Raw genomic sequence first — 13684 nt, forward strand, 5'->3', positions numbered from 1 at the left:
CTGTTAGACCGACGGCTTCTGCAAGGACAGCTACACAGCTAATAGCATGTCGTTTGACTTCTTCTACACACACAGCGATTCAATGACCACAATCGCCCACTAGCGTTCGTAGTGTTTTTTTTTAAAAAGATGTACACAAGGAACCAAAATGAACAGTAAATGTAATTCACAGCAAAGACGTTTGCTTTACTTTCATTTACAGTTTGTATTACTTCAATTTGTCAAATATTATAACTTTATTTAGTTTTACTCCAACCTCTTTTGCGCACTTGTTTTAAATTAATTTGCTCTCCATGGACTGCCGTCACGCAAGTTTCCAGAGGGGAAAAGAGGAGTAGGTAGAGATGGGGATTAATTGTAGACAATGGTTTTCATGTTGAAGAAGTTTGTGAAACAACTGCTATGTTCCAATAAAACAGTTTTCTGTTGTTTTGATATATCTGTTCAAGTCTAAATATTGAGAGATAAATATCTTAAATTGAAAAAAAAAAAAGTAAATCAAGATTTATTTTCACATAAACACACACAACAGTACTGAAAATTGGTGTTGTTGAGTACAAGTACCGATTCACAGATACTGAGTATCGATACCACATCGGTTCAGATGTGAAAAGTACCCAACCCTACAGCCAGCCGTAGTATAGATCTTCTGTTTACATGGACTGTGATAAAAGCCAATCATTGGTGCTGGCTGCAATGATATACATGTAGACTGACCAATGACTGCATGAACAGCGAGTGAGGCAATGACGCTATAGTATTATTATAATAATAATAATAATATAAATATAAATGTGCTGAGAGTAGCAATTAACATATAGACCGACCAATAACTGCATGCATAGTGAATAATTTTCAAGCCAATGACAGTGTTTACATTTAGAGACCACGTAAGACCCTGTAAAAAGGCACATTACTGAGATGAGTCAAGAATTCTGCCTGTAATGATCAACATGAAAAGTGACTGTGTTAATAGTGAATGAGCTGCTAGACCCTGATCCTAAAGTGTTTATTAGACACCGTGCCTCAAGACAAACGTGTGTTGTTGATGGAACCAACCAATCTAAATTGTCCACAGGTATGCATGTGAGTGTATTGACTGATATGGAGACCAACCAATGACTGCATGGATAGTGAAGATGTTAGCCAATGATGATGTCGTATCTCTACATTTAGACATGCCATATAAGGAGACACTAAGTACCTATAGAGAAAGCCAGTTTACAGGTAACGAACCAATAATTCAGTTGTGCTGTTGGTAATATTTGATTTACATTTAGACCAACCAATGACTGCATACATAGTGAAGGAGATGCTAGCCAATGATGGTGTATTTTTTCTACATTTACATATACCATGTAAGGAGACAGTACCTAAAGAGAAACCCAAGTTACAGGTAACAGACCAACATGTCAGTTGTGCTGCCGGTAATATTTGGATTACATGTAGACCAGGGGTGCCCATTACGTTGATTGCGAGCTAACTATAGATTGCCAAGGTAGTTTGGGTCGATCACGTAAACATCACTTTGTGGATGTCATATAACATCAGTCAGATGACATTAAGCTCCCTTCCTGATTCGCTGTTGCTCCCCCGCAGCGTTTCAAGCTACACACGGAGATGCAACTTGCATCTTTATTATTCTGATTATGGATAAACTAACTCAGTGGTATGACGCTTGTATCTATAACAAAAGTTATCTGTTCACTTGTAGCGGCAAGTAATGTGTAAAAAAAAAAGTGTATTGTTTATGTAACCCGCCCTGTTTCGCACCTGCCCTCACCGGGGCTTGAGAACAGGACCTTCGTAATGGGAGGCGAGAGCACTGACCACACGGGCGAAAGCCCGAACTGTCGGCCGCGTGTTCAGCGCAGCTCTTAAGGCAGAGGGAGTGAGGTTTACCAACGTACACTCGCGCAGCCTCACAGGCTGGCATCCGTTACATTTACTGGCTTTGCTTGGCGTCATAAACTCTATTACAGAAATCAGTGTTTTCTACACATCTGCTTCTTGAACTATTGTTTAATGATGGAATGGAACATGTGCCCATTGGTGAAACCTTTTTTAAATGTTGCTTTGACTTCGGCTGCATTGTCTTTTGCATAATAATTTTCATTTCTTGTATATGGCTAATGTTTGATAGCAAATGCTAACTGGATGTAATACATGAACTGTGTGCCCTCATGAACGTTACGTAGCTAATGTGACTGACATATTACCAGTACTCACTCACTAGTACACAACTATTGAGGAATTATGTGTAATTATCTTTTTGCCATATTGAATATAATTGTGATATCAAATACTTTGATTACCTGTAACTTTGAAAATGTGAATGTAAAATACTAATCATGAATATTTACAATAGTATTGCAAAATTTATCGGTTAAATTTTATATACAGTATGTTACATGTTTTATAGAAAGAGGTAGATCATTTTGACTTGTAACTTGCATACAGAAAAAGCGCGTGCGCCCCTGATATACATGTAGAACATACATAAATATGTACTTATAATTTTTTTATAAGTGTAGCATATATATTTTCTATATTTATAGGAGTAGGTAGATCTTTGGGACTTGATCATTTTAAAAGTAGCTCGCAGGCTGAAAAAGTTTGAGCACCCCTGACGTAGACCGAATGACTGGATAGTGAATAAAGTTTCTACATTTCGACCCCATGTAAGAAGCCCAGAATAAAAGAGAAACTCAAATAACTGTGCAATGGAAGAACACCTGCAGGTGGCGGTAATGACGAATTATCAAAATAAGGTCTTGACACCTAGATGTTGTGTTCATGCATGCATGTGGTCGCATTTCCTCAAGCTGTTGGGTCTGTAACAATGCCACACAGCCTACTGAATGTCTTCAGTCATGCTGTGTAGCATTGTTGGAGTATAAGCTGCAGAATAGGTAGTAAAAAAAAAGTGCTGCAGTGTGCTTTGCTGCAGTGTGATGCACAAGCGCTGTGCTACATGTGCGTATGGAAGCTGCCTTCACAATTTAGGATTGTTTAGGAGTGTCCGAGCACAGTCGTCGTAAAAGGTGTCATGTTCCAAAGGTGTAGATAGGATCTTGTGTGTGTGTGTGTGTGTTTGAGTGTGAGTGAGAGACTACAGTGTGCCTCCAGTAGGAAGCATTGATTTTTAAGCCCAGCATGTGAATGTGGGAAAATGTCAGCCTCTAATTGAGTTGATAAAACCATTTTGAGTTCCATAACTAACACACACACACCTACACAAAATACCAGCACTTTTGGCAAGTCCCAGTGGGCGGTCTATAGGGTGTATGTGCGCACAGTGCATTTTCTTATGCATGAAACATTTTGACCATTTGCCCTAAGACACAATACAAGTTTGTGACAAATGATAGTTTGACAGACAGCAAAAATAGATTTTTGTAATTTAATTTCAATTTCTGTGTGAATAATGAATGAATTGACGAGATGACAGAATCGACTATTCAGCGATCTAACCTGTCATGGCTGAACTGCAGACCGACCAATGACGAAGCGAATAAGATACCAGGCAATGACAGCATTTCCCTCGAGACTTGTTATGCGTAACATTTTTTTTAATGCTATGAGAGATGAGCTTTAATTGTTGTGAGATTAGTGATTTGAAGTAATATAAAGAATCTCGTCTGCAGCTTTGGTTCCTTTATTGTTGTTACATCATGTTTTTAAGTGTGAGACTTGAACGCACACCCAGGGTGTGCTTGTATCTACACCGGAGGGGTCCTGCTCCTCATTATAAGAAGTGATAATTAGACCAAAAATTCACACATTGCACCATGATGCTGCTTTCTGTTTTCTATCACATTCTCCTCATGGAAGCACACACACATTTGTGGCCAAGCCCACTAGTAATTAACAGCTTCTGCATAATTAGTCAGACAACTATTCATATAGGGAATGCATGCATGTGTGCACACATGACTTCCCCCATAATTAAGAGTATTAATTACGAGCATAGCTGGTCCTGTGAGAGTCTGTATCACTCACAGTCTGGTGTTCTTATGACTTTATCTCACCCCCACCATCATCACCATCGCCTCATAGTCTGCTTACAAGCGCACACTCGTGTACTCCCAAATAAACAGTACACCTGTCGGATGAGACAAATGCTGGCTAAGTAGTCAGAGACAGATAGCGGTCCGTCGTTAGCTTTGGGTATTGCGAGGGATTTGTATACAACAGATAATTGTGCCTCTGATGCCTTTATGCAATTTGTTATCGGCAAGTAGCAGAAGATATTGTTTGGTTTTGGCCACTGCTGTATTTACACTAATGACTGCATATATTTTAATAGACAAAGTGTATTTGAACTACGTAGGTCACACAGTTTGGAATTCAACCAACATTTTTCCGTAAAAGGAAACTTATCCCATATTGCCCCAGTGCTGCCCACACTGGTGTATGGATGAAAATGGTTTGGTCGGACAGGCCGTCGGTGCGAATTGGCGGCCGTTACGTTAGCCAGTCTACCCCACCAGTGTGTGACTGAGGAGTGAATGAATAATGGGTTCACTTCACTGTGAAGCGCTTTGGGTACCTTGAAAAGCGCTAGATAAAAAAATGTAATCCATACTTGAGATTATTTTACTCACAGTATTATTCTCCACAGTGTCCACTTTGCTGCAGCTGCCCTTAGTCTCATCTCGAATACATTCTGAGAACACATGCTAACGTTAGCCTGCCCTCTTGTTCTGCTTTAACCCTAGATGCTGCAGTATTATACTCCACAGTGTCCACTTTGCTGCAGGGGCTGTTTTTTCCTGCAGCCCTCATTCTCCTGTGGAATACAATTTGAGGACACATGCTACAATTAGCTTAACCTGATGTTATACCTTAACTGTGGACACTGCAGTAATCTTTTCCACTTTGCCACGGATCTTTGTTCTCATCGTACCCTCAGTATCCTCTCAGTGTTATACTCCGCAGTCGCCACTTTGTTGCGGTGCTCTTCTTGCTACTTCTCTAGGATAGTTAAGCAGCCTTGCATTGCTTTTTTTTACAAGCATGATGTGTATTACTGGTTAAAAATCTTGCCTTGCACTTTTTTCTCTTTTTGGTGCTGTTGTGCATCCACAGCACATAGACGAGTCTGACATCATTTATGGAGCATTTTACAGTGGGCTCCCACATGCAGCAGAAGTCGCTGCGTTTGAATATTGCAGGAGTGTTGTCTGCAGGGGCCAAGATGGCACACGCACAAACACACACACACACACACACACACAGACCGACATGCTCTGAATGTACAACAAAAGCGAACAGATGAGTGTCTGCCACTCTTGCAAACTTAATAAACGGAGAGAAGAGCTATGTTAAAAATAATTTTGCAAATTTGAATAATGATATTCACCAATAATGTATTGAGAACTGTACTTCCCAACCTTTTTGAGCCCAAGCACCAGTAATTGGAAGGGACAAGAATGTCTTCACTGCCATTGTTGAATGTTCTGGAGTTCCTGTTAACTTTAATCCAAAATGACAAACTTCCTCTTCCGCACACACCCCAAAAGGGATTTTGCAGAGTAGCGTGTTTTTATCGTACATTTTGCTGCAAACAGTTCTAGATAGTTTAATTTAATCCAAACCACAAACTTCTCCCCGGACACAACACACAAGGGCTTTGGCGCAAGTTTTTACCATCCATTTTGTTTTTGGTATTGGTCAGCACAGAAAATGCTGTCTCACACAAGTAATTGGACGGAATGACAACAGTGTGTTCATTGCAATCATAGAAAGTTCTGGATAGTTCCTGTTAACTTTAATGCAAACAAAATGGCAGTGGTTAACTTATTTTTAAGAACATTACAAAGCACAAAAAATGTGAACCAGTGTTTTATTATGTCAACATACCTCACTAACATGATGTGAAATGCTTCTGTCTTGTTTCCTCCACCAGTGGACGGTTGCACAGACTGGTCGGTGGACTACCTGAAGTACCAGGTGCTGCAGGGTGAGCCGGTGCGGCTAAAATGCGCCCTGTTCTACGGCTACATCCGGGCTAACTACAGCCAGGCTCAGAGCGTGGGCCTCAGCCTCATGTGGTACCGCAGCTCGGGCCTGGGGCACAGCGACTTTGAGGAGCCCATTTCCTTTGATGGCGTGCGCATGAGCAAGGAGGAGGACGCCATCTGGTTCCGACCTGCCGACCTCCAGGACGTAGGCCTCTACTCCTGTGTGTTACGGTAAGATGGCTGAGAAAAAGAATGGGTATATCACCAATCAACTCATTTCAACGGATTGACTGGTTTTGCTTTCTCTTTGGCTTTTTGGAACAATTTTTTTTTTTTTTTTTACATTTTGCAGTGGTTATTTTCTTTTTGCACTTTTTGCAAAAGTGAGATGCAAGAGGCTCATCGGCTACACAACCAAGACTCCAGTATCTCCATAAATAAGCATTATCAAAGTTAAGGTAGACTGTGTTGTTTTTTTTCACATTTTGAAGGGGTTAACTTCTTTTTACACTTGTGACAATTAAAAGTGTAAACAGATTCTTTAGGTCCAGGTCCATCTTCCGGAGGTGACGTCATCGGGGTGATGCCTCGATGTATACAAATGCTTCTCGAGGTAGATCGTAAACTTGGTTCAGTATATTTTTCATCAAAATAGTAGTCATGCCAAAATGGTGTGTTGCTGCTGGATGTTCACAGTATCCAAGTGATACTGTAAGTTGTTTTTTTTTTTTATTTCCAAAAGAGGAAGGTTTAACAATGGATTAAGCAAGTGCAGCGAAAGAGAGACAGATGGACGCCCACCTCGAGTTCTGTTCTTTGCAATGATCATTTCACTGTTTACTTTGAAGGAACACCTTTACAAGAAGCATTTGACTTGAAAGTACGATATAAACGCATTTTGAAAAGGGATGTTATTCCGCCGATACACTAAACAAGGAAGAATGACCACTGCGTCAAAGTTGCCACAGAACAGAGTAAGTCATGTCTTGTTTACGTCTCTAAACACTATTCCAAGGCTGCAAAGCATTACACATCTTATATAAACGTCTTTTGACAGCAACATGTTTACTGTGGGGGGCGTGGGCAGCGGCAACGCTGGCGAACATTTGTCCACATATACAATCAAACCTCTAAAACCACTTTACGCTCATTTAGAAGCCGATTTAAAACAATAATTGAAGGACAAGCAACTCCAGAGTAATTTACACTCACCATTCTGTGATTTGAAGGCGACCAACCTCCATGTCCATGTCTTAAGGCTTAAGTCCATGTTCTGCAAGTTCTCTATTTCATCTCCAAATGTTTTTTCCTTTTTCGTCCATCTTCGCTATAATCATTGCAAATATTAGAAAGTGTAAACAGTGTACACAAAAAAGTGTCAACAAAAGACTCCTTATATTGATGTACTGTATTTCTTCCATTCCTTCCCCCAGTGAAAACTACATTTTTCTCATTTTCATGCTGATAGTGTCCATTTGTAAATAAAATGAGTTGAGATGATGATTTGGATATCAATAAAGTCTACATGGAACCCAAAGAAAAGGAGACAAGGCATCCGTCCCTGAGAAGAGAGTTTTAGGAGGGAACGTTTGGGTCACAAGTGCAACTCAACAGCTTACACTCTGACAAAAAGACAATTGATTTCAGCTCAGAGGAAAATCTCTCAGACTGTTCTTTTTGGCAAGTTGAAAATCCCTGCAGATCTACAGCACGTTAACAAACGTGGAACCCGGAGGGCACTTTTTACAAGAGAATTACAGTATGCTGGAGAATTCCAAACACAACATTGTTGTTAGGAGACGTTCTGCACTGTAATGTAATATGAAATTAAACTCATTTGTTCCAGAGTGCGCCGATGGAAGCACCGGTAAAGGCTGGAATATCAACACATATTCTCTCTCCCACGCAGTCACACTAAGTGAGCGCACTTCAAGCCTCTCCGGGTCCTTAAGAGGCCTTTAACCCAGTTTATTAAAAACTCTGTGAAATGAAGAGCTGCAATGAGCCAATTATTGAGGGATGTTCTCCACAGCAAAGGTTAATAAGTAACTGTAACACCATTGTGCTTCTTATCTTATTATGCATCTTGATAGCAACTGAGACTGCTTGCGACTAGTGGACTCAAGGGTCACAACATTAAGTACACCTCCACAGTCTAATGAGGTTCAATGATAAAGTTTTTATTGACACTGTCAGAGAAGTAATGATTTAACATTGTGTTTTATTATTGTACTTTCACGGATGAAAAATTGTTTTTGAAAAAAAATGCATAATTCAATTAATTTTTGCAGGTGTTTCCATTCCATTCCACACCCACCAGCGAATGGCGAAAATCCGCGAGTAATTGATACACCAATCATTTTTTTATTTTTAACTCACCACTCACTCCTTCCCCTCCAAACCCTCCTGCTAGCTTGACGTTGACGTCCAACTTCGATTCAACATTTAAAATAAAACTGAGTAGTAGATTAGATTCACCTTCAGAACCCTCTCTTTTCAATTGTCATTGTTCACTAGCGATGCAAGCTAACAAGCTAAATGCTAAATGCACAATCCAGGTTTAAGCCCTAAATATGCCTCACACACGTATTAAACACATTTTAATGTATAAAATTTGAATCAATTGAACGGATGAATCAAAGATACGGGCTAACGCGACGCCGGTGCTTTTGTTTGTTGTTGGGCCACCTTCAGCTCACTCAGAAGTGACTCGTGGCTCTCTCACAAGGCTCTGCAGGTCGAACATAATCTACCTGTTGCCTGTTGTAATTCCAGTAACGACTTAGGATCACACAGTATATCAACTTGTGTTCACCCCACTGCAAGTTTTGAGGCCAGATTGTTTTAAATATGTCAGCTTCACTCACCTTCTCACACAAAGGCGTGTTTATCGTCTGTGAAGTGAAGCATAAAGACATAAACATGTCAAAATTTGTATTTTGGCCACATAATGACTTGGGCTTAGGAGTACTTTCCTAAATGGGCAAATCATCGGTCTGTGGGTCAAAATGTTTGCTTCATATACTTATTCCCCTCAATTACATCCTAATTATTTGATCATCTTTATTTAATGTTTCTTCTGAATTGTTTTACATTCCGTCTCTCCCTGTTACAATAAAGTTACCATAAAATTCTGGACTGTTCATATTTTTGTAAACTTAGAAAATCAGCTGGGGATGAAGTACTTACTTCCCCCACTGTCGAAAGATCAGTCCTGGAATGGATCGGGTTAAATGTGGGAGGTTCTACTGTAATTGTGTATTCCTGTGAAGTGCTGCAGTCTTGTTTTGCTGACTGATTTACTTTAGGTGTACGCAAACTGAAAAAAATCTATCTGACCCTCACAACATCCTCATATTTATTCCCAGTGTGTGTGGTGTTGTCATGCTCTGTGGTCATTTAAAATACAATATTAAGGTAGCTTCATCTTCATATGCTGCTGCTTCTTCCTCATCTGCCTCCCCCCTTTTATTAGATATGTGACAATAATTGGAATCAGTCAATCATCTACCCTCGCACACACACACGCACATGCATAATATTACAATCATGCTCGTAATGAGTCAATGTTGAATCCATATGTATGTCCCCTGCATGATGACATCAGTCAACATGTGTGTGTTCATAATTAAAACGTGTGGTGAATCGCATCTGTGAGCTGCACACTCAAGTCCTGCAGTCAGACAGAGCGTGACACGGGTGACACATGCAACAGGATCTTGCATGTCCACCTTTGGCAGTCCATCAATCCTGTGACCCCCACCCACACCTCTTGACTGTGTGGACATGATCTGTCTTAAGTGTATGCATTTGTGTAACGACTACTCCTGAACCGTTGCACACACAAAACTTGTGAAAACATGCACCCCTACTGTGTTACTTGTACGATTATTTTTCGGAAAAATCGTGATGTTTTCAAATGCCTAAAGCTTGACCTCATAAGGCTGCTGAACTTGAAATGCCCTCTACAAAACACCCACTGTAATTTTAGCCTGTTTTGCCAAATGATACACACATGTATGCTGATATGTCTTCCAAAGCATTTTGACCACAACCCATCGAGGGTGCCACAACTGTCAAGGATTTTTCTCGGTCTTTCATCCCAACCATTCTCCTCCCGCCGACTGTACATTTGTCTCCCATGCCCACCCATGTGTGTGTTTTATAGCTGCACAGGTCAGAAGTGTTTATATGAAAGAGGTGAATCCCTTATTGCTTCCATAACCTGAGTAGATCATATGAAACCCCTCTCATTTACAGTGAATGGGAGCATCTGGCGAGCCGTAAATGTAATGGAATGAAATGGAATGAAAAGCCAGTATGGCTGTGGTTTTGTGTGTGTGTGCGTGCGTGCATGCGTGTGTGTGCGGCGTACATGTGTGTGAACTCTCTTCACGAATAACAACGATCACTCAGGCTGGGCAAGGTCGCAGAATGATGTACTCGAGATGGACCCACGCATTGAAAAATGTAAGAAAATGTGTTGAGTTGGTCTGTTACACTCCTGCCAACCTCATTAGGAAAATTTATTGGCTGCGTAGAAGTCAGTAGATGATGTCATCGGTAAATTGCATATTATTTGCATATGATGTAACAGATGCTTTAGGAACAAAGTATAACCTCGTAGGAGAGAGAAAAAAGTGAGTAAAATCACCTTAATTGGTTTAGAACTACAAATAAGCTTGATTCTTGGTCTGTTAATATAAAATTAGCCATTACTTCATCAAAATAAATTACTTTAATATTTAATCTCGGCCAGCGCCTCTCAAAGTCTAGACAGCGTAACAGTTACATTCGGACTCGCCTCCAGCCTCCACCCTTTATCTTGCACTTGGGCCTACTTGTTTAATTTATCACATTAAAACTCTGAAATACTGACAGGTAAGTGAGTCCGAATGAGTGTAATAAGTAGTAATTTAATGGAAAATTAGGAAATATTTACATTTTTGATCCCCGTCTGTAAAACTTGAGATCCACTCTGGTGGCATCGCACCTTACGCATGCGTGATTCCTTTGCACTTTGGATGCGTAGAGCTCCACTATGCTCTCAGTGTGCCGCGGGAGCTGACTGTGCACTGACCGTTTGTGACTGCTTTGGGGAGGGGCGGAACTCTCAGCAGCTCCTGCACCACTGCTGCTCAATGAAAACAGAAACTGTAGAGCAATATGTGCTTTCACTTTGAAGTCTCCCAATGCTAGAAAAGTCTCTAACGTTGCCAGGAAAAGTCGCCAAATTTGTTGCGAGTCGCTTTTGAGAAAATATGTCACCAAAAGTGTTTGGAAAGTCACCAGGTTTAACGACAAAGTTGCCAAGTTGGCAAGACTGGTCTGTTCAGACTTTTTCTCTATGAAGTTTTGTGTATATTCATCTCCAAAAGAATTTTTAATTTATGAAGGTTAAGGCTAGAAATCTTTTTTCCTCTTGTTCACCCCAAAGGAGTTTCCAGTCAAATTGTTTCACAGATAGATAGAACCGAAAAGGATCTTCTCCAACCTGTTCTCACAAAATTGGAAGCAAGTGTTCAAAATGTCTTTGTAAGATGAAGACTTACGTTTCATTAGTAACCGAGGTGCAGCATTCATTTTAGGACATCCTCAGTTGTCAAGTGTCAGATGAAAACAAGTATCAGATGTCAGGAATACATCTGTCAACTTTATGGGATTGCAGCAGCAGTCAGACATCAACTTAAAAGCTATTAGAAAAAAGTTTGTCCTGTTTATGGAATTGCATTGTTGAACTTGAGGGGAAACAGCATTGGGAAGACTTGTGTCTATGGAATTATACGACCATAAGACGAGATGGCCTCAGACAAAACAGCATCAGGCAAAACAACATCAGACGTAACGGCATCAGACAAAGCAGCTTCGTAAAAAATCAGCTTTAGACGTAAGGGCCCAGACAAAGCGACTTCAGACAAAACGGCATCAGACAAAACTACTTTGGACATAATGTCTTCAGATGAAACGGATTCTGGCAAAAAAACGTCAAACGTACTGTAAGGCTAAAGACGTAACTTCAGATGTTCAGTGGAACATGACGATATTACTGTCACCTGCAGGACAAAGGTGTTGGTCTGTTGCTCATCTGAGCGCTCGAGTCCTCCTGTGATGTCCTTTCGTAATTTTCACCCGGATTGTGGTTTTGGATGCTAACAACACATTCAACAGTCAATAATTCACACTCACGAACAACATGGAATTCATGGATGGGTCGGTGGATGGGATATGGAGGGGGGTTTGTCAGCGAGGGCCTGAGATTGCGAATGAGCGGCGAGACAAACCCAGAGGCCTCACAACAGGAAGGGCGAGAGTGGACAACCTGAACCCGCCTCCTTGTCTCCTAGCAACCATCAACACACTTAAGCAACGATGAAGATTAGCTGGAGGAAGTCTCCTTCACACCCCCACTCCTCTCTCTTGCACTTTCTCTCTCTATGCTATTTTTAATATTATGTTCATCATCATCGGATTCCATTTGCATCTCAACCAGAGCAGCCTGTGTCCATCCCGCTGCATCAACAACACAAAACAGAAGTCCAATCACCGCACAAGGGCACCTTTGGTTGCTATAACAACCTGACTGCAGGGATTTGCTGCCATTCATTCACGGAAGCATTAATAAGGTCAAGAAGTAATGTGATGGCGTGCATAGCTTATTGCGCAGTTGGGGGAAGTACAAACACACCTCAGTTTATGTGAAAGTGTGAAATGTCAGCATGGGCATTAAAGTCCCTCTTTAAGTGAATATAGCCACATTATGTGCACAAATATCTGTATACATCCCTCGTGTATCACCGTTAGTTGGTTCCAGACCCAACCGTGAAAAGTGAGTTTTCACAAAGTAGGATTCAAGATTAATAAATGGAATATTTTCATAGTTAGAGCATAGAAAACCTTTTAACGACCCTCTAAAATGTTTTTTAAACATTATTAGAGCCCTGTAAGCATGAAATAACAACCCTATAGTCACCTTTATACTCGTATTACCTAATATAGTAGACATGATAAGCAATAATAAGACATAATATCTCATCATTAGCATTGGGAAAGTTCGCTATTGTTGTAGTATCTCAAACGTAATGTGGGTTGATTGCAAGATCTAAAAAAAAGATCTATGATGTTTGTCACTTAATTGATACAGTCATGCCAGTCTGACATGCATCTGCCATACATAGACATACACTCCGACAGTACTTCTAGCTTTACATCACATTGCACACCACTTGTGCACAGGCTATGGCGTCTTTGAAGTGACGCAAGAGATGGCCGCTGCTTTAAACACAGCAATACTGTATAATACTAGTTAACCAATTTCCAATTTATTTATCCTAAATGTAAGAATGGGTGTGAAACTGAGTGAGGAAGAAGGACAAAATAAGCAGGCAAAAATGTACCACTTCCACACAGAATAGTAGGCCATAGTCGACCACGAAATAGCTATAATTTATTCATTAATTCATGTTTGAAAAACAGTGATAGAATGATGGAGCGATAGTCAAACCGCAATGTTGCAGGGGGCCGCTGTAGGCACAATTCTTAATCTGGATTAAACTGCTCAGTATGGTGTACATTTTAGGGCATCCTCGGTTGTCAGATATCAGATGGGAAAAGCATCAGGTATCAGCAATACGCCTGAAGAGTTTATGGGATTGCAGACTCAGGTATCACACATCATCTTAAAAGCCATCAAGTGCCAGGAAAAAAAAAAAATGTTGCAT

The 13684-nt window shown here is 40.6% G+C and overlaps 1 protein-coding gene across 4 annotated transcripts in view; it reads left to right on the forward strand.

The window, feature by feature from the left end:
• The window catches only part of il1rapl1a (interleukin 1 receptor accessory protein-like 1a), a 259738-nt gene that overhangs the window by 116037 nt on the left and 130017 nt on the right, over window positions 1-13684 (forward strand). For all 4 annotated transcript variants that reach the window (XM_054787014.1, XM_054787013.1, XM_054787017.1 and 1 more), the window contains exon 4: window positions 5912-6197. In XM_054787014.1, coding sequence (XP_054642989.1) covers window positions 5912-6197 — 286 coding nt within the window. The remainder of the gene's footprint in view (window positions 1-5911; window positions 6198-13684) is intronic.

Source organism: Dunckerocampus dactyliophorus, chromosome 9 (genome assembly GCF_027744805.1).
Source record: "Dunckerocampus dactyliophorus isolate RoL2022-P2 chromosome 9, RoL_Ddac_1.1, whole genome shotgun sequence".
Classification (NCBI taxonomy): domain Eukaryota; kingdom Metazoa; phylum Chordata; class Actinopteri; order Syngnathiformes; family Syngnathidae; genus Dunckerocampus; species Dunckerocampus dactyliophorus.